Consider the following 22,594-nt stretch of genomic DNA (forward strand, 5'->3'; position numbering starts at 1 on the left):
TTCTTAATTACATGTATTACTTTTATTTGACAATTAATAAAGTATTATATAAATTTTCGACTTGTTCCAACTTTAATAATTATTAAAACTTCATTCAAGTATATCGATTAGCAAACCGCCCGCCTGTAAATGAGGATACAGAAAATTTCCAGAGGTGGAAACCGTTTGAATAAAGCAAAACGTTTATTTTTAGGTGTAGGTAAAAATGCCCCAACGTGGCAGTCAGCGGAGATTTGGGCTGGGCAAGAGCTCAATCCAAGCAGCATGTTGAGGTAATCAGACTTTGGTGTAGATTAAGAAACATGGAAAATGATAGATTTGTAAAATGTATACATATGATATCTTTTAATAAAGGCAAATCAGGGGGAAAATACGCCATGAATTTGTTTGAAAAGAATGGTATAAGTGAGCATATGCTATTAAACAAGCCATGCAAAGCAACTTGTATTAGAATCGCGAAACAGAAGTTATTAGATATTGTTAATTGGAACAATTCTTTATATAGTGCTGACAGAAATGCAAGTAATAGTAACAAATTAAGAACATATAGAACATATAAAAGTGTATTTAAAACTGAACCATGTATATTGTTAAATATGTCAAGGGAACAACGCCGTATTCTAGCCAAATTCAGGGCTTGTAACCACCCTCTTGCAATAGAATCTGCACGATATGCCAAACCAAAAATACCTTTCAATTTATGCCTCTGTGTATACTGTGACTCTAGTCGCGTTGAGGATGAGACCCACTTTCTTATAGACTGTAATTTTTATAGCGATCTTAGACATGAATTGTTTGAAAAAGAATATAGGGTAGACCCATAATTTTACATTTTAACCTCTAACGAAAAACTTGAATTTTTAATGAATTCAGTCTGTTTACAATTCTCGGTTGCTAACTGTCTCAACTTAATGTTTAAAAGAAGAAAACATACATCATAGTTAAATATATAAATAGAAATGGTTAGCTATTTTCCAATATGGAGTGCAACAAGTTAGTTTAGTTTTTATCATTTTAATGTGATAGGATCCTGTAATCAAGGTCTTTTTTTTCTTGTTTTTTCTTTTACCAATTTTAGAACTTATTTTTATTACTATAGAATGTAAATATGCCGTATTGTAACTGTCTTATTCTAAATATTAGCAATTAGAAAGCTCAATAACAACTTTCTGGTTGGATGTTATTGTAACATAGTGTGCAACAAACATCATCTTTATTATGATTGTGACGGGTTAACACCACAATTTGTATATTTCTAATGATAAGATTTTAGTCATTTTATAAGTAAGTTATCGAGTGAGTTCATGCGTATACGGATGAGTAAGTGACATAGTGAGTACATGAGTGTATCCAAATGAAACATGAATGTATATATTTATTTGTTTAATTAATTTTATGACTAACACTATAAACTGGGTTCCTTCCAAAGTAAAACCATTCCCATGTATAATAAAATATAATCTACCGTGCCAATTAAATGAATAACAGATTGACCAACTACAGCTGCATACAACAAGTTAGGTGATACATCCATTTACTTTTATATTACTAGACAGACGCTCGAATCTATCAACATGTATCCAAAATTTTGATTATCCACATCATGGGAATAATATTACCATGAAAATAAAACCAGTCTACTGCGATCTGATTGCAATTTACTCTGCTAAACTTATTCAACTATATAATTAAAACTTTGGGGAACTCTGTTACAGATGACAACAAAAACATATGGAGTTGTCTATAAACTTGCTAAAACTGATTTAACTAGGAAACTGATATTGTCTGTCACAGGTGTCAAAAAGTACTCCAGTGAGAAATGTTATAAAATACTAAGTATCATTTCCGATTAAATCAGAAATGAACAGAGTAACAAATTTCTCCAAATATCTAGTAAAAAGATTTTCTTAGCGTAAAACAGTTATATTCAGCTGTACAGTAATTAAAAGCAACAATTGACTTTATAAAATACTATCACATTGAGCTCTAATAATGGATCTCAAAAGGTTTAAAACTCATTAAGATCTCAGACATGATTATGCTACATATTTTTTAAATACAACAAATCATTTCTAACTTTTAATATTTCAAAACAGGTTTTGGTTAAAAACCTTGTCAATTCTGGGTGGTTAAACAAGTATTTAAGTTTTTTCAGACTAGTTTAGACTACTAAAATCTCCTAGATGTAACTCATTCACCTTGGCAATTAGCTTTCCAACCTATAAACAGGACATTCAAGCAATACATGCTTTTCTTTTTCAACTGCACCACCAACACAGAACGGACAGACCCGCTCATGCTCAGGTGTATTAGTATAACGCCTTGTTTCTATCTTCAACGGGGCAATGCCACATCTAAATTTAGCTAAAGATGATATGTGAGCAAATGGCATAGTATTTTACAATAATGCTCCGTTTCGTAAGTATTCTTAAAAAGCTTGTACGTTCTAAGCTTTCTCATGGTTTGATCAACATCAGTATTCCATTTAACCAAATGTTCATAAAATAACACCTATCTAGTTCATCTATGAATTTACTATGTGAAAATGGTAAATGTAAGCAAGCATGTAAACTAAGTGATTTTAACTTCTCTTGCACTGTAAATGACCAGTTTCTACACCAAGTATTCCCTTTACTCAATGCCCTATTAAACACTTTGCAATTTATTCTAGCAGAATCATACCTTAAACACCTATTCCAATGATTACAGACTGATTTCAGTTGATCAACTATAATAGTCTTCCAACCCATGTCACATTGCACTGCAGCATTTAGTGTGTACTTCCATGTGCCCATGAAGAATCTCATTGCCCTGTGGTGTATTGCATTAATATATAAAAATGTGCGCACACCCCAAATAACAGCCCCAAATGTTATGACTGGGACTACATATGAGTAATATAATTTTGTATAGACACAATAGGGCAAGCCACCACTATGTTTGAAGCGAGCAATGAGAAGCCGAAGGGCACGACCAGCACTCTGAGCAACCACTTTTGCTGTTACATTATAGTCCATGCTCAGTGAGTGTAATGCCAAGGTATACATATCTACTGACAAACCCAATATCATAATCACCACATTTAAAAACAAAATTAGACTGTTGTACAGAATTGGACCATAAGTGCACAACTTTGCTTTTACTAACAATAACAAACATGCTATTACTTCTACACCAATCATTGAGAATTGATAACATGAGCTGAAGATCACTTTCATTTTCCGCTATTAGAACAATATCATCAGCGTACAATAAAATACATGTCCGTTCATTACCGATATCAATACCTTTTCTAGTATCCTTTAACAAAAATGCCAAATCATTGATGTATAAATTAAACAGCACCGTTGATAATGAACAGCCCTGACGGACACCGGTGTTTACAGAGAACCAATCCGTATAATGGCCATTGATTCGAATACAGGATGAAATATCATGATACAACGACCTTACTGCAAAGAGCATTTTGGACGACATTCCAATATCAGCTAATTTATTCCAGAGACAATCACAGTTCACTAAATCAAAGGCTGTACGAAAGTCAAAGAAGGTGTGACAAGACTGGCCGTACCGGCGGCAATAACTATCAGAACAAATCAACACCCTTTACAATATTTACAAATCTATTTACATAAAATGAGTATTAACAATGAATAAATGATATATAGAAAAGAAACTGATTAAAAGAAAGAAAGAAAAAAAAATCAAAGTTCAGTATCTCTAGATACAAAGTTCTGACAGCTCCATTTTAATGTGACGTGGCACAGTTCTTTCATTTAATTGCGAACTTTAAGTAGCACAAACAATATATAACATATCTTCAAGTCCCTTTAAACCGTGAATACGTTGATTCCATTTTGGCTCCCTATGGTGGTAGGTGATTGCATCCCTGAGCTGACTTCAGAGGATAACACAAATAAGCGTCTTTGCGGTTTACGCCACAACCATGGGACGAAAGCTCTGCGCTGGGAAAATCACATCCAGGCGAGTGAAGACAAGTGAACCTCGGGCATTGTACTCCCGGGTTATGACATCATCAGGTAAAATCGTTTGGCGGAAGAAGCTAAAATATATAACATATGGTAAGCACCATAGTAAAACAAATAAGTCAGGGCATAAAACTGCTCCTTTGGGTACACCATACCTCCGTAGGCTCCCATAAATAATAAGTGCTACTTATACAAAATATATGTGCTACTAAGTTCAGACGTCACGTGATAAAAATACGTCACTAATTACTTTCATTATTACAAAAATTACTTACTTAAAAGACTAAAGTTAAAGTATGAAAAAGATATGAAAGGTTTATGATGAAAAAATATAGTAATGGAAATGATAAACTGCAGCCATTATTTACAACTACAAATTAACAAAATTCAATGTAAATCAAACGTTATATCATAGTTGACATCCATATAATATCTAATGCCATACAACAAAACGGTCATTGTATGTATATGCAATAGACTGCTACATAATTTCATATTACAATAATATATTACATACATGGTATTAGACTTGCCATATAGATTTACACATTACAATGCAATGCAGTAATGGCGTTCCATAACAAGAAATGTTTGACATATGTTTTTGCAACAGTGCACTATACAAATATCATGTTACAAATTTCAGTACAAATCTTACATCTTATATAAACGAAACATTTTAGACTCCTCTTTCGAAATAATTTACAAAAGTCTGAAAAATTTAATAAATTATCCTGACATACCGAAACTAGCTAAAACACATGCCGAAAAGTAAATGTTACAGAATTCTGTAGAATGCACAAAAATTTACCAAATAAAAATCGTAATTCAAAAATCATACAAAAATCTAACAAATAAACTTCTTACCTCGATCGAGCATAAATTTATAGCAAGAAAAATTAGTCTGACATAGATTCGTCTAATGTCGAAATGTGGTGTGCGCAAGGCATATCTAGTTCAGTCTATTTCTAGGGTAATGTCCCGCCAAATACTAAATTTCATGGGACTCACGGCTAATCCGTGTGCTATGACTATTTTTATTTTCACGGGATTCCCGATATAGCCGGGAAATCTGACTACTTTGGCGCGGATTGAAATTGACAATTTGAGGCCCATTATAGTGGTTTTGGGGATAAAAACATGAATTATTGAAGTTTATAAAATATCAACTTTCTTATTACTGAACCGAATTTAATGAAATTTACATGGAAATTTAAGTTATGAAATACAGAAAAACATGAGAGGTATTTTATACTTGTGACAGAAGGCACAGAATGTAGCCTGTCTATTTTTCTTGCGTGTGTCAATAATATTCGTCAAGCTCGAGACATGGTCAATGGTACTGCGGAAACCGTTTCGCTCTTCGACAATAAGATCATTAGCATCAGTCCATTTCACAATTCTCTCATTTAAAATACTTGAATAAGCTTTGTACATAGTTGGAACTAATGTAATACCACGGTATGACAATGGATCTCTGGGGTCTTTAGAACCAGACTTTGGTGTTGGGTTAATAATACTTCTAGACCATGTAGTTGTTCTAGACCATGTAGTTGGAATTTTTCCTGTTTGAAAACAGATATTAAATAAACTATGTAACACTAAAATAGATGCATCATTTTTAATAACCTCTGCAGGAATCATATCATCAACGAATCCGTCCGGTAGCGATGATATTGGATTATTGGTTTTATTGATTTTTATGATAGGTAGATCTGTCCCGCTTTATCGGTTTAGAGATGTTACCAAAAGTTGGTAATGTACACTTTTGCCTTGTGACGCGCCTAGTGCAAAAAGTACTATATTTGTATACATATAACCACTTCTGTCCGATCAACATAAACTTACTCTTTGATGGTAAATATTCCTGAGAAAGTAACAAGATTAAAATCAGGCTGAAACTTCTATATAGATTAAAGATGTATAGTGGGTAATACATTAGTGTCTTTTCATATTGAATTTATTCAACGAGTAAAATGAAATCAATGTGGAAAGTCGCAAATGAAATATTCTTTTTATCACAGATTAGCTTTTCCTGTCGAAACATTAAAATTTCTACTTTCTTTAACTATTATATTAAACAAGTCAATTTGATCAAGGTCTCCTATACTATAAACGACGTCGACGTCAAAGCTTTATTACGATTAGTGTATTATCATTTTTATGTACTGGCTTTATTATACTACCGCGACGTCAAACATGTGATAATTGATTTTTAAAATTGAACGCTACACACAGATCCTCGCTCAGCTAGCATAATACATAGAACACACAAGATCTCAAAGTAGGTTCGAATACCTGGCGAGGCGTTCTTGTTCTTCGTAATTATTGGATTAAAGACATTATATCTAAGGTCATTCATTCTCCACCTGACTTATGAGGGGGAGTTGCCAGGTATTTGTGGAGAACAGCTTAAGACGTGTAAGGAACCCATGGATACTAAATTCAGTTACCTCACTAATTTTATCACAGAAAAAGGCAAAGGTTTGACATTGTTTATTGCAAACTGCAACAGTGTTCTTTGCCTTATCGGTAAAATAGACTGTTTTGACAACGCTCCTGTGCTGATGCTGGGTATCTTAAGGCAACGTCGATACAGTTGAAAAAATGTTTAGTAGAAAGGTTCTTTGAAAACAGTTATGGATACCCTAGTCTAAAATAAAGCCGTACTTTCCTTATAAAACTTGGTATATGACCAAAAGTTTATAGAGTGTAAATTAAAAGGCATCTTTAACATTTTAGAAGTCATCGCTGAATAAATATTAACAATTATTGTTTTTATTTTATTACGGAATAAAGTCTGATGAAATGTTAATATTAGTAGGCATTACACCGTTGCAAGGGATAAAATTCACTTAATATGTACAGTTTTCTCATAATGTTTAGCAATAGACAGCCTGTAGTCTATCAGATACACGTGCAGTTAGTTGAAAATGACGTCACTAAATGGATTATCCACGACTTACGACATCGTAACTGACTAACAATACCTTAAGTTACGAACCCTTTACGAGGGCGTTAAGAGGTGTTTTGAGATAGCTGAATAACGCTACCTAAGTCTTACCTTAGGTTTATCGTAAATCATATTTTAACCTACAATACGAATAAGCTTTCGAGATAGTGGCCTCAGGTTTGTACTGGTATAGAACATTGGTTAGGTTAACTGCCCGCCGATACATGACTGAAATACTGTTGAAAAACAGCGTTAAACCCAAAACGAACAAACGAACAATATAGAGACCGCTACTTTAAAAGGAAGATACACCAGGATATAAAAAGACCCTACTACTCAGAGGGTTAAACTTATATTCAGAAAACAAAGATTGTCCAAAAAAGTATGAAAATACAATTGTAGTTATAGGGATTGTAATCACACATGCAGATGATGATTATGAAGTAATATTTTTAATTTCAAGTCATTTATCTTTTAAAGTACCAAAAATATGTCTATAAACATTATAGGATAACTCCCGTTCTCCGGTTTTTCCGTAAATAGGATTAAGCGGGGTTGGAGTTGGAGGGTGTGGGGTGGGGTGGGGGCTGGCGAGATTAACCGATATAAGGACCGTGTACAATATTTGCGATTATTTTTGCCAGAAGATAAGGATTTAGGAAAGTTCTTACTTTCTCACAATGGAAATACTATTCTACGATCTCGGCAACAAAATTTTTGCAAAAATAATCTGTTTACCTTGAAAAATGCGAATAATTTCTCACCTTCGGTATCGAGCCACGGAAGCGGCAGTATAGAATAAATGATAAAATTTCAAAAATAAAGTAAACCTTGAGGATATTTTTGCTACATCTTAATTACAACAATGTTTCATGATAATCTGCAATACTTTTTTATTCGTTTTCTTTGTTTAAATCTTGAAAAAAGGACACTACCGCTATATAGCATAATGGCCGATACCCCCTCACCGTAAAACCGGGAACGGGCGTTTATTGGTGGTTAAAACCTGGAAACGGGATTTATACTATAATGTCGATATAGAGAATAACATCTTGGTGACCTTGATCTTATGTATAATGGGCCAAACCCTGCACTTACCTTGTTTGTATTCTGGACATTGTTTATGGCAAGTTGAAGTAAGATATAAGCTATAGTAACAAAGATATAACAGAAAGAATATTTGCCGAAAAACTTTAACCTTAAAGATAATCTTAGTATAACACCTTGGTGACCTTGACATTGGGTATAATGGGCCCAGACACAGCACATACTTTGTTTGCATGCTGAACAATGTTAATGTGAAGTTACAGTAAGATATAAGCAATAGTAACAAAGAAAAGGCGCGCAACTGCACATAATACTCACGGAGAGGAGCGCTGCAGTATAAATAGATAGATAGATAGATAGATAAAAACAAATGCTGCCAAAAAACTTTAACCAAGAAAGCTCACGCTGACCCCTACTGAGTAGAATAGCACCCCTATTTTCCGAAAAGTGTAGCTAAAATGTAACGTTATTACTTGGAATTAAGCTAAAATAACAACACCATCGTCGACCTTCAACTTTGCTGTCCAAGGAGCAGTCGTTAGTCTTATGTTGGAATAAACGAACAGCGCCGCTTAACGTCATAATGTTGAAAACTACACAATTCTTACGCTATTGGTTCGGAACCATTTTCCGGACATATTTTCATATTATAGCTCCATTATTCCCTAAAAAATGTTTTGACGTAAATAAAGCCCACAAACTTAAGCTCCTTCCGCATCCGATATTGTAATCAGCATCACGTTGTGACGTAAAATATGGGTTCTATTGGGCCTCAAATGGGGTCGCTGAAAGAAATTATTTTCCCCGTAAGATAAACCAGTAGCCGGACAAATATGTTGACGATCTTTTGTTGTTATTTTGATATCAAAATAAGTAATTAAACTATTTTTACAAATTTCTATATCATTAATCTCTTACAAAAGGCACATGAAATATACCCGACGTTCAATAGCAGCTACGAAAGCAAACCGAGGTTAACTATAATAAAAAACACGAATGTTTGATATTTCCAATAGATATAGAATAAAATTCGTAAGCCCTGCATTTTATGTAACTATTACCATGAAATTAAAAGTAGCACATGTCATCAGCAGCCAATCAATATGTAGCTTAATTATTTCTTCCCCACTTGGTACCTCGGCAAGTGTAAACTTCTGCACATGCGCAATGCTATCTTCATGCCCCGTTAAGACAGAAAGTTGTTTTGTAAACACAGGCGTGGTATCATCATAAAACCAGGCATTATACAGCCTTGTAATATATTGATTTGTTGTAGACATGAAGAAAACACATCTAAATGATTTAGATGAAACAATTACGTAAATAACAACGAAATAAAGCAGATATTACATGTGTCCAGTACTGGTCCTGTCCGGAAACTAGTTCCCAACCAGTACGTTTGTTGAGCCGATCGAATATGTAACACGTCTGTGATATATTCGACCGTTAAATTGGCATTTGTCTAATTGTTCCTTCTCTTGAGAAAGAACTCTTTAATTCGGTAAGTTACACTTGACTGAGAAGCTGACCTAGAAACCTGATGTAATATTTCAAAAGAAAGCTGTGGTTATATTTCAAGCTGTTCAATCAAACTCCTTGACCTTGGAATACTTACAGGATTGACGAGGTCAAGGTCTTATTGCCGTATTTACTCAACTGAAAGTGGTAACTGATTTACTGCGTTGTTGGATTTAAACATTTTTGATAAATAACTAGCGTAAATACTTACTTTACATTTTTTGGCAGTATAAAACAACATATTTCTTTTTCAAAATTTTATAATTTTTTTTTTCATTTTGGTACAGAAATAAACGCACCCTTGGTGCAAAATGTAACGCCCCAGGAGCGCTACTTAACATGGGTAGTCGACGAAAGGCTCCACCTGGAATGGATGGAACAACTTATTTCCAGCCAAGCCCACTGCGGGCGTCATATTTATCTCCCCAGCATTCAACTGATGTTGGAAACAGTACCAAGTAAAGTTAATCACATAGCACTGAACACTAGTCGGGTTATTAGCTACAACCGGGAATCGATCGCTGTCGTTGTAACCCAAACTGCTAACCAATGCGCCACTGATTCCTTAATTAAAAAGGGTGGATACGGAATGTCAATAAGGTAGGAATGTCTTGTCCTTGTGTCTGATCCTGGGGTTCCAGACACTGATGACCAACAGACATTGCAACCAAACTTTTACAAGCTGATGATCATTATATATTTATATAGAAGTGCCCTAGAAGGAACTTTTGCTATGCTTTAACTTGTGTGACATATTTGTTTGGTCATATTTGACAGTTTACACAGAAACGTATATATCACATACGTTGTGATATAAAAGTGCATGAAACTACATATTATACAAATTATAGAAAGAGCATTTTAACTCAAGGGTAAACGATTAGCGTAGTCCCCGAGTATACATCGTTTACCCGACAGTCTTAATGTGTAAAGCCCAGGTAAAATAAACCAATGCGAGAGCAGAAAATCAATAAAATACACTTCGCTTTTTTCCTATTCTAGACACACAGGCATATTTTCCTATCCAACAGTGCGTAATTAATAACTGCACATTTTAAGTTACCGCACCCTTCGCTCAGTTTATACGATTTACCTGCACTAAATTTGTTAGGAGAAAACACCGAGCTATGATACAAATTATGCTATAGTTAAACTCATTCCAGGAGGGGGACCGGAACCCACCTATCCTGGATTCCCCTCTAACCCCCCCCCCCCCCCCCCCCCCCCCCCCCACCCTCCTACCCCCCAGGAGCCGGCCATTCAAATATACCATGTGTACTCCGTGTTTATGATATAGATGTATTGTAATAGATAATCCCGTCATTGCATTTCGGCTCTCCGTCATTGCATTTCGGCTCTCCGAAAATTACAGCATAGGCCTTCATGATGAAAAATAAAATGCTATATTGGATGTCCCCAACTCTTACATCGATAAAAATGTATAGTGATGTTTTATACTCGATGTAATTACAAAATGTATACACAGGGGATTACCGATGTTTGAGTTTCATGTACACGTGTGGCGAATGACCACATGCTGTCATAGAAAAGAAACAGGCAGTCCATAAATAAATTTAGCAGCATATTTTATTATCAAAACGTCACGGTTTGAAACGGCGTAATGATCAACAGTATGACAAAGAAAGTTCAAAGAAAGAAATTACAAAAAGTAGTAGTGGTTGTGATGGTCGAATTAGTAGAAGTGGTGGTAACGGAAGTGATGGTGGTAGTAGTAGTGGTGGTAGTAGTGGTGGTGGTAGTAGAAGTAATAGCCGTGATCATGGTAGTAGCGGTGGTGGTAGTGGTAATGATGGTAGTAGTAGAAGTTATAATGGTGGTGATAGTAGTACTAGTGTTTGTGGTGGTGATAGTGGTAGTGGTGGTGTTAGTGGTAGCAGTAGTAGCGGTGGCGGCGGTGGTGGCGGTAGTAGTAGTTAGTTTATACATAATTTATTTTAGGTAGGTTGTGAAGCAAATTCTACAACTTAAAGTAATCACTCTCGACACCTCATAATCTGATGGAATCAATCTTCACGTGGGTATGAGAGCAGAGAAGCCAGTTTCCCTTTTAATGCTGAGCGCCAAGCAAGGGAGCTACTGGAACTATTTTTCACGTCTTTGGTATAACGTAGCAGGGGATCGAACCCACGGTCAACCGCACTCGAAGCGGACGCTCTACCACTAGGCTATCGAGGCGGTTTTAGTGGTAGTGGTTTTGGTGGTTGTAGAGGTACTAATAGAAGTGGAAGTGGTAGTGATGGTGGTAGTGGTAGTTTGAATTAATCTGGACAGCAGATGGCATCAATCGGGTGGCGATTTCGAACAGCACTCAAGTATTGTTTTTCAATCTTTGTTTCGATCAAGGTAGTTTCTAAACGATAAGGAGTCGATTAATACATGATCTTTCACGATTTCTTCACGTTCGCTTGCCAACCGACCGCTACTCTATGTTTTTAGACAGCAAATATATTGGATTTAAAGTCCGAGGATTGCCGATCAAAGTAGACCCATAACGAATATCCCGAACTCTTGCTCATCGAGCTCGATTACACCGACCATTTCCCAATTTTTGTTAATGTTAACTCGACCGCCACCCTACGGCCGCACGAACGAAGTTGATAATTTATCGAACAAGGTATACAAATTAAAGACTAATCATCTCGACCATACAAGTCCAGTACCCGCAGAATGTTAGTAGTATAGGGACCTCTTTGGCCCTACGAGTGCGCATGCGTGAGAATGACGTCATACGCGGTGGCCATTTTGAATTCTATTTTTTGAATGACATCATCTTTCTATTTTAAGAATGACTTCTAAATGTTATAAATAGAAACAATAGTTATAAATCTATTTTAAGACTGTCATACTGAAAAGGACTTTATGTTCTATGAATAGAAAATGTCTCCCAGAAGTATACGGAGCTGTCTTATATACCTATCTAGGGCGTGTTCGCGCACATTGAGGGTCAGGTGCTCAGCCAAAGACGGGGAGATAACATGAAAAAATATTACAAGAAAATCAGATAGAATATTAATTATATTTAACCATATAAAATCATCTCAGACCTAAATGAACAAATACATTTGTTTTTAAATTAAAACAGATTATATTAAAAAGCAAAAAACATTACTAATCCAAATCGAAATATTTATCACATTAAAACTAAAACAATAAGCATTGTTTAAGATAAATTCATGTTTAAAAAGCAAGATATACTGAAGATTACTTTTTTGTCGACGATGTGTACCCCTCGGCGTCCACTAAGTAAATGACCATGTATCTGTTTTAACAAGAGGTCATTCAAGTGAACTCATAGTCTAATGTTAGAATGAACTTCAGACCTTGGTGCAACTATTATTAGGTACTGTATACTCATAGCGATGGTCATTTATCAAAGTCCTTGATGGTTGAGCTTTGGTATTCATGCGTAATTTTGTACCGGATGAAAAAGTCATTAAATTTTCCATTTGGCACTCAGGCCATGTGGTAAACTCATTATCTTTTTCGGAATAGCGCTGAAGCGTGAAAGTGCATGTTCTGCCTCTCTGAATACACGTGGAAATTTTATTAAGTTTCCTGACTTGGAATTCACGCGTGACACTGCACTCGATGCCTATCGGAGCAAGTATAGAAAACTTCACCGACTTGGAACTCGGGTGTTAGTGCCTCTTTCATACCATCAATAATATGATGTTAAAGAACATGTTTCTAAAAAAAATGCCAACATTTTCAATGACCATCTAGAGTTTTAGAAGCGGTAAGGTACTTTTTGAGGAGGTTGCTAAATAAATCATCAAAATTAAGATGTTTTAGGGTCTATTTGTTCATTTTTGGTGTCTCACACTTTTGAAAAGCCTATAGGGTGCATTTTACTAGAACCTAGGTGCCAACCGGAAATGAAGTCATTAAATTTCAAAGTCATCCTACAGGCTCGGGACCGGTACCGTTAGAAAGATCTTTTCTAGTAGGTTCGGAAAATATGTACTATTATGGGTCTGTCTCTATCCGTTTTACACATATTGAGTTTGAAACAGAAATCATTCATCCGGAAACACCCGGCTTCACGCCTTTATTATTAAAGATAACCTAGTCATGTTGGGTATCTAACCGAAGGTCTCAACGAGTACTATAAGCTGGTACACTCAAACCGGAAGTGAAACCAATTGTGCGTAAAATTCGTATTTTCTGCGCGTTCCTAGACTCGAACCTCGTCAAGTGAGGTATCGTAGGAAAAATCTCGTCAAGAAGATTCGGAAAATGTATACTTTGCTGATCGTATTTTCAAAAGGGAACGAATAATGAGCCAAAATCACCCAAACGTTAAAACCCGGCTAACTCCTTCATAATTGAACTGAAAGCTAGGCAAGTAGGGTATCAAATGAAAGGTCTCGATAAGTACTATAATACGATAAACTTAAACTGGAAGTCAAATCACTCATGCGAGAAATATGCCAAAGTAAGCTTACCTGATCCTTCCACTTTGATATCCAAAATGACAGTGAATGAATTCACAGGGCGAAGTATAATAAATAGAGCCAAAGCAACGTTCTGATAAGTCAGTATAGCTTATAGCAATGCTCTGATTGACTAGAGATTCTCATTGGTCACTCAGAGTCCACACGCATATGTCAAACGTCAATTTGACTATGACAGAAGACGTTACGAGCTAATGCATGAAAAACATTCACCACCTCCACCACCACAACAACCACCAATGTCACCTCCACCGCCACCGCCGCCGCCACCGCCGCCACTACGGCCGCCTCCGCCGCCGCCGCAACCGCCGCACCCCGCCGCCGGCGCTTCAACCACCGCCGCAAGCACTACTGTCTCCGGTGTCTTTTTGTCAAATGCGTAAAAATGTCTAAAAAAACTTGTAAGAAGATAAACAGTGTCTTATTGTTAAGGAAAGACATTTTGTACCTGTTTTAAAAATGAAGCAGTGCCCTGTTTGTCAAGAGTTGTTCTCTAGACGTGACGTCATGCTGAGGCATCAACGTAGTTAGCATAGGAGCGACAACGACTCTGGAAAATATTCACCATCACTACAAATATTGGACACTGCAAGAGAGATGACGTTTCAACATCCATTTTCTATGGTCGTTTCAGGACCAAGTGGTAGTGGGAAATCTAAATGGACAAGAAAACTGCTATAATCAAATCACGCTAGACCTCAGCCTCAGCGTGTCATACGGTGTTTTGGACAATGGCAACCTTTGTATAATGTACTTTAGCGTGAAATTTCCAGGGTCGAATTTGTACATGGTATTCCAGACTACTTGAATGATTCCCAATACATAAATGTTAATCAAAGGAACCTGCTGGTCTTTGACGACTTGATGACTGAAGCTAAATGCGATTAAAGAATTGCTGATCTCTATACCAAGGGCAGTTACCATAGGAACATATCTGTCGTATATCTCACCCAAAATTTGTTCTTTCAAGGTCAAGCCTGCAGAGATATCGCTTTGAATACGCAGTATCTGGTGCTATTTAATAATTCTATTGATAGACAGCAAGTAGCTACATTGGCAAGAAGAATTTACCCTTCGTCTAGTAACATCTTTATGAAACGGTTTGAACAAGCGACATCAAAACCGCACGGTTATTTGGTAATAGACTTTAAATCGAGCACACCAGAACAACACCGTTTACGCGATAACATTTTCGAGGTAAACAATCCAAAAAAGAGAAAACTAACAGATGGTGAATATAAACCAGAAGACTTTTACGAGAGTGAAGGAAACTTATCTGACAAAAATGTTGAAAAGGATAATGATATTGTTGAGGAGGAGGATAATGATGATGATGGTGATGATGATGATGATAATGATGATGAAATAGAAAATAGGAATAATGACACCAACAGTCGGCTAAGAAACTAAGAAGTCAGCACGGCATGACTTTCAAAGAATCTGTTCGACAAGCCATTGCACTTAGAAAAGACCTTTTTGTTGAGTTGTGGCCCGATCATGAAAGCAAAGAAGAATATTCAATGGATGATACCAAAGAAGCTGATGACGATCAAGAATCGGATGATGAGGAATAAACGTTGTAAGAAGGATTAGCGTGCTTTAACTTTCACCACGCCAAAATGGGTTGCATTGAAGTATACGATTATAAACAAGAGAAATGGGTACCGTATGTACCGAACCCTGAAAAATAATACCAACACTTCAAAGACTTGAGAGATGGATACGTAAGACCAGGTCATAAGGGTCGTTACATAATAGGTAGCGGTGCTTATCTTAGAAAAATTGCCAAATTAAAAGAAGAACAAGAAAGGGAAGCAATGAAACAAGAACAAAAAGGGGAAGATCTCACAGTAGCAAAACTTGTCACACCAGTAGCCCAAGCGGTTGATATTGCTAGGTCGGAAATAAGACGGCCACGAAAGCATAGTGATCTGAAGCGACATAGGGAAAAAATGGACACAACTATGAGTCATAATTTAGACAGCCGCCCACGACGTAAGAAATATCGCGAAAGCATGACCCAAGATGCTATGGATTGGAAAACCTGTACATTTTAAAATGAATAACTATGAACTCAAGAAAATGTTAAAAGAGTACCCTGTGACAATATGTGCTGCGGGTTAACTTCAGATACGTAGGTGCCAATACGTCATTTCAAATACAGACACGAGCCAGGGATCAGGAAAACATTGAGTGGCCTTTTATTTTCCTAAGAGAGGATCCGAAGAATTTTTCGATTCACTACACAGTTCATTTTAAGCAAGTGTTGAAGAAGCGTTATTGGATGAACTTCAGTCAAATACAAGATACAGATTCAAACATAAGCGGGCTATATTACATATATTACATTATGAACCGATGTTCTGGACGAAAAATGAAGGACATTTTAAAACCGTTTGATGTGCATTGCAAGAAGTTGAATGACGACTTTATTTTTTCTTATTTTAGTTGATACATGTAGTCTGTATTAGTGATACAAGCTTTGGCAATTAAAGATGGAAAGAGCAATATGTCTTTGTTATTTATAACCACCTATACGGACAGAAAAGATGAAGCGTTGGTAAGTGTGGTGGTGTACACAAATAAAACAACATATATTTTTTTTTTATTTCATTTTATTTCTTCAGCATCGTTTCACAAATTGATATCATGCTTTTCAAGAAGCGTCTCTAGCAGTTCTAAATGAAGAATTGCATCACTAATATCTACAGATTTCGTGAGTAAAATAAGATTATGGTTATTATTCTTCTCTTGGACTGAAAACCAATCGTATCGAAATTCTTGGCCACCACCTCGTATCACATCGTTGACATAAAGCGCTATTTCCTCGTTCTCAGGAGTATAAGTCATCCAGTCACTTTCACTGATCGCCTCAATATTCAAATTCATCTTATGAAAACGAATAATGTCGATCAAAGTGTCTTTAAAAGATATAAAAGTGCTCTTTTGCTTTAACCACTGTTTTATGCATCCGTTGGAAATTTTTTGTGCTGTTATTTTGCCAAGAGCCATTTCATATGTCTCATAGTCCAACATGTAATAAAACGGTATGTACGGTCTTTCTACACAGTCAGAAAATATTTTTCTACAGAGATCCGATGGTAACACATCCATCATTTATTCCTTTTAAAACTGTCTTTTTAGCCTGTTTTTCATACAAAATTCGTGTAAATGATCAAAAACAAATCAGCAACGAGTTCAAGTCAGACACGCTTTAAAATGCTTATCTATCAATTTCTGTTTGCATGATTATAACACAGCATAGTTAGTACATCTATGTAGATATTTTCGGGTCCTCAGGTTCCGTATTGATGTTACAGGGGCAATAGGAGTTTGGTTGCAAACATTGTTTACACCATTCAAGTTCAATATCAAAATGATATTTACTCATGTATTTTCGGAGCATGTACATCCATGTAGAGAAACTCATATCCAACTCTGTCCTTATTTTTGTTATGTCCTTGTACTTTACGTAGAGACATCCTTTTGCTTGTAGAAAATCGCGTAAAGTACGCTTTATATCTACCAAATAATGACCGCCAGGCAAATTGATCCCCATGCCCGTATACGGATCACCAGTGTGGATGATGTCTACATTCAAATTCGTCCTGTTTTTTATACAGCTTGTCAATAATTCTACCCAAGTGTCTTCCGAAAACCCAAGATGTAATTTACTGTAATGCACTTCATAAATCCATACTTTGTGATGTACTTGACACTCTTCTTTGGGTTCAGCAGCGAAGGAATTCATCATATACTCGAATACTCCCGTGCTATTTTCCATGATTTGAGTTCTGAAGTCAGAATGACTTTGTCGGGTGCAAGCGCTGTTAAATACTTTTTATTCGGGATATTTATAGTAACAATGGTCATTCCTATTTATTCTGATATGCTGGTTAAAAATAGACATTCCAGTTTGGAACAGCTTTGAAACAAACTACCGCACAAATGACTGACAAGTTTTAACAAGTAAGCTAGCCTTTCTTTGAGGATATAGACTTTGAACCAATCAGAATGCGTCATATCACTAGCCAATCAGAGCATTGCTATAAGCTATATTGACTAATCAGAATGTTGATTTTGCTGTTTTTATTATACTTCGCCCTGTGAATTCATTCACTGTCATTTTGGATATCAAAGTGGAAGGATCAGGTAAGCTTACTTTGGCATATTTCTCGCATGAATGATTTGACTTCCAGTTTAAGTATAACGCCTTATAGTACTTATCGAGACTTTCATTTGATACCCTACATGCCTAGCTTTCAGTTCAATTATGAAGGAGTTAGCCGGGTTTTAACGTTTAAGTGATTTTGGCTCATTATTCGGTCCCTTTTGAAAATACGATCAGCAAAGTATACATTTTCCGAATCGTCTTGACGAGACTTTTCCTACGATACCTCACTTGACCAGGTTCGAGTCTAGAAACACGCAGAAAATACGAATTCTACGCACAATTGGTTTCACTTCCGGTTTGAGTGTACCAGCTTATAGTACACGTTGAGACCTTCGGTTAGATACCAAACATGACTAGGTTATCTTTAATAATAAAGGCGTGAAGCCGGGTGTTTCCGGATGAATGATTTCTGTTTCAAACTCAATATGTGTAAAACGGATAGAGACAGACCCATAATAGTACATATTTTCCGAACCTACTAGAAAAGATCTTTCTAACGGTACCGGTCCCGAGCCTGTAGGATGACTTTGAAATTTAATGACTTCATTTCCAATTGGCACCTAGGTTCTAGTAAAATGCACCCTATAGGCTTTTCACTAAAAATGTAAAAATAGGCCCTAAAACGTCTTAATTTTGATAATTTATTTAGCAACCTTCTCAAAAAGTACCTTACCGGTTCTAAAACTCTAGATGGTCATTGAAAATGTTGGCAATTGTTTGTAGAAAACTATAAAATGTTCTTTAACATCATATTATTGATGGTATGAAAGAAGCACTCACACCCGAGTTCCAAGTCGGTGAAGATAATGTGTTTTCCATACTTGCTCCGATAGGCATCGAGTATTTTGTCACGCGTCAATTCCAAGTCAGGAAACTTAATGAGTTTTCCACGTGTATTCAGAGAGGCAGAAAGTGCACTTTCACGCTTCAGCGCTATTCCGAGAAAAGATAATGAGTTTTCCACATGGATTCGGAGAGGAAGAAAGTGCACATTCACGCCTGAGTGCCAAATGGAGAATTTAATGACTTTTTCATCCGGTATAAATTTACGCATGAATACCAAAGATCAACCATCAAAGACTCGTTTGATTAATGACCATCGCTATGAGTATGCAGACGAAAAACAGTTTCCCTGTTGCAGGTCACTGTGACCTGTTAGGGGTCATAGTCACTGTGAGCATGACCTAATGACCTCAAAATCCATATGTCATCTTCAGGTTATGATCAACATCCGCCAATCCGAGGACTGTAAGCCCAAGCTCTTCCTAGTTACTGAATTTCATTTAAAAAGGTTCAAAAGCTACCACCGCAATAATTGTACACTGAACTTGGCCCTGGTGAAAGTTCCAAATTAGCATCTTACCATTTACTGACAGGCTTGTTTGTCAACGGGCCCAAGAGAATAGCTTCCGAGAAGTTTTAGAAGAACTTAGAAGAAAATCCCAATCGAACGGATGTCTGCCGGAAGTGAAAAAATATCATTCATTTTAAATGATTTTTTTCCTGATTTTATTTTTGTTAATGTACTATTTGAAATTCTAAACATTTTATTTGTTCAAGTCTATGTAGTAATATAAATAGCGCTTCTAAGCCACTTTAACCTCATTTTGACCCCTTGCCCCACACTGACCAATGCTGACCAATTAAAAGAACCACAGGTTTTAACAAACTACTATGAAAACATTTGGTTTAAAGGGAGCCGGAAGCACACACAAAGTTAAAAAAATCACAGGTTTTGAACCCAATGAAAAAAGAAAAAGTTTTAAATACATATAATATAAATGAGTTTACAGAATAAAATATATTGTTTAAAAGAAGGAAAATTTACTGATAATATAAATCCTCATTATGTTACAAGAAATGGGAGAGAAATGATAATGGCTACCTGTTCATCTTGTGGAAGAATGAAATCAAAGTTTGTTAAAAGTACAGGGGGTTATTTAGATATTGATAAAGCAATGTTACCTTTATTACCTAAGAAAGGTTTAACACTCCCAGGATATAACTATTGTAACCGAGGAAATCCTTTGGATAGAAAACCTCCTGTTAATGAACATGACGCAGTTGTATGGACTATGACTTTTGATACGGGAGTGGTGTAAAAAAGGTATACGTGACAAGCAAATGCTTTCCAACTTAAATAACACTCAATCAAAAACATTTAGAGAAAAGATTGCAAAACATTTAGTTGTAAAACCGGCAATTAAAACGAAATACAAACTTGGACTAGGAAAAAATGTCTTCAAAAACGGGAAAAGGGGGTAGAGTATTTACTCAAAAAGACCCCCGAAATAACATGGAGTGATGAATTAGCAGAAGAATTACATAAACCAGTCAAACGGAAATTTATGAAACGAAGAGTGATAGTTAGTGATATTGATGATACATGGTCTGCTGATTTAGTTGATATGCAAGCTTTTTCAAAATATGATAAAGGTGTAAAGTATTTATTAATCGTTATTGATATATTCAGCAAATATGCTTGGGTTATTCTATTAAAGAATAAAACTGGAGAATCTGTTACTGAAGCATTTAATCAAATAGTTTTAGAAGGTAGAACACTTACAAATTTATGGGTAGATGAAGGAAAAGAATTTTATAATAAAAAATTATCATTTTTGAATAAAAATAAGATAAACATGTATCATACATTTAATGAAGGAAAAGCTGTAGTAATCGCAAGATTTAATAGAAGTTTAAAAAGAATAATGTGGAAATATTTTACAGCAAATAATACTTACACTTAAACTTAAATAAAGGTATTGGTTACTTTAATTTATTGTAAAATAATCAGTTAGGTTAGACAGTACACCAGCTACACATCTGTCAAGTTGATATATTGTTGATGCATTTATGTAATTGTTTATTATATCAAACCCACACGTTTTATACGTCAACTTGTCAACTGATCTTAGAGAATTACTATATATTGATGTTTTAGATATCTCGTGTCAGAAGGGCTTAGGAGTCCGGCTGGACTGAGACCTAGGAAATGGGTCTCGTAGATATTAAGATTAAGTTAGGCTTTAGATATGACATTTGTTAAGACTTAAGAAGTTACAAAATGAATTATGAAAGTTATGTACGAAATATTCTACTGTGTAAATAAACATCAAAAACGTTTAGACTCGTGTCGTGTTTGTGTTGTGCTACGTGACACAACCGTGTTTGTGTTGTGCTACGTGACATTATATGGTAATTTAAAGATACCAAAGAGTAAACCAAAATTTGAAATTGGTGATCGAGTTCGCTTAAGCAAACTTAAACGACATTTTAAAGAAAGAATTTACACCAAACTGGACAGAGGAAATATTTATAATTGATAAAATTCATAACACAAATCCCAGAACATACACTATAAAAGATTTGAATAAAGAATTAATTCAGGATTCATTTTATGAGCAAGAACTTTTACCTACTAAACAAGAGGTTTTTAGAATAGAAAAGGTTATTAGACGATACTATAAGAAAAAAAAAAAGCTTTAGTAAAGTGGAAAGGCTAAAGTGTGAAAATTAATAGTTGGATTCCATTTAGTGAACTGGAAGAAATTTAAATTAAAAAAAATATCCATTATATAATTGAGTAGTAAAAATCTTATTTCTAATGGAATAGAAACAGTAGATCAATTAATAGACCACATGATTAAACTTGCTGCTGCTTTTAGAAAAAGTTATAAATTTTGTGGAAGAGTATATACAGGATTACAAATTACAGCAGGTATTTTTGGTTGCATTAGCACTTGTTCCAGCTATTCCTATATTTGTGGCATTTGCTGGCGCTGTTCCATCAGTAATTACTATATTCATTAATAGACTAAAAGTTGAAGACAAGAAAACTGTTTTAAAATTACATCACCACAAAATAAAACAACTAATAACAAAAGCACGGATTGGAAAGGTAAATGAAGAAGATGGGAAAAAAGTTATTCAAGATATTTTTACAATACTGTTAGAAATGCAGAAAGAAAAAAAAAGCTATTCAATGCCTCTTGAAACGTATATGAAGGAATTTAAACTTAACGGATACAGAAATAAAAAAGAAGAAGAGTTGTAATAAATTTAGATTGCTGAATTTATTTTTACATGCGTTTTTTTAAGATTTCTCGGAAGCTATTCTCTTGGGCCCGTTTTTATTATATAAATGGTTAATAGAAAGGTAGATAGAATGATTATGCCAAAATTATCTAGCACTTTAGGAGAAATAATGAATGAAGATAGAAATTCATATAAAAATGTACTAAAAAGCAAAAATGTTATTAATTCAAAGCTTGATCAAATAGTTAGCGATGAATATAAAAGACGGTGATTGATAAATTACAAAATGTTATAGATCCTTAGCTTTTTAAAAAATATAGATTTATTCGAATGGAAATGTGGTTGTTTATTACCTGAAGAGGAAAATAATGTAAGATTATGTGATTGCCCCAGACCAAATAAT

General features: G+C 35.4%; 2 protein-coding genes across 3 annotated transcripts in view; both read left to right on the forward strand.

The window, feature by feature from the left end:
* LOC128554620 (uncharacterized) overlaps positions 1–22,594 on the forward strand; it is a 35,171-nt gene that overhangs the window by 7,940 nt on the left and 4,637 nt on the right. The window lies entirely within an intron of this gene.
* On the forward strand, positions 130–11,445 carry LOC128554619 (uncharacterized). The gene is made up of 3 exons (XM_053535903.1): positions 130–272; positions 506–812; positions 11,086–11,445. Exons 1-3 carry the CDS (start codon positions 130–132, stop codon positions 11,443–11,445), a joined length of 810 nt encoding a protein of 269 aa, XP_053391878.1.

This window comes from Mercenaria mercenaria, unplaced genomic scaffold (assembly GCF_021730395.1).
Source record: "Mercenaria mercenaria strain notata unplaced genomic scaffold, MADL_Memer_1 contig_573, whole genome shotgun sequence".
Classification (NCBI taxonomy): Eukaryota; Metazoa; Mollusca; class Bivalvia; order Venerida; family Veneridae; genus Mercenaria; species Mercenaria mercenaria.

Bases quoted from the DNA above. Each gene is read 5' to 3' on its own strand.
- LOC128554619 (XM_053535903.1), top strand. From the start codon at position 130: ATGAGGATACAGAAAATTTCCAGAGGTGGAAACCGTTTGAATAAAGCA. The intron at 273-505 runs GTAATCAGACTT...TTCTTTATATAG, and splicing joins AATCCAAGCAGCATGTTGAG to TGCTGACAGAAATGCAAGTA. The intron at 813-11,085 runs GTAGACCCATAA...AAATAAATTTAG, and splicing joins TGTTTGAAAAAGAATATAGG to CAGCATATTTTATTATCAAA.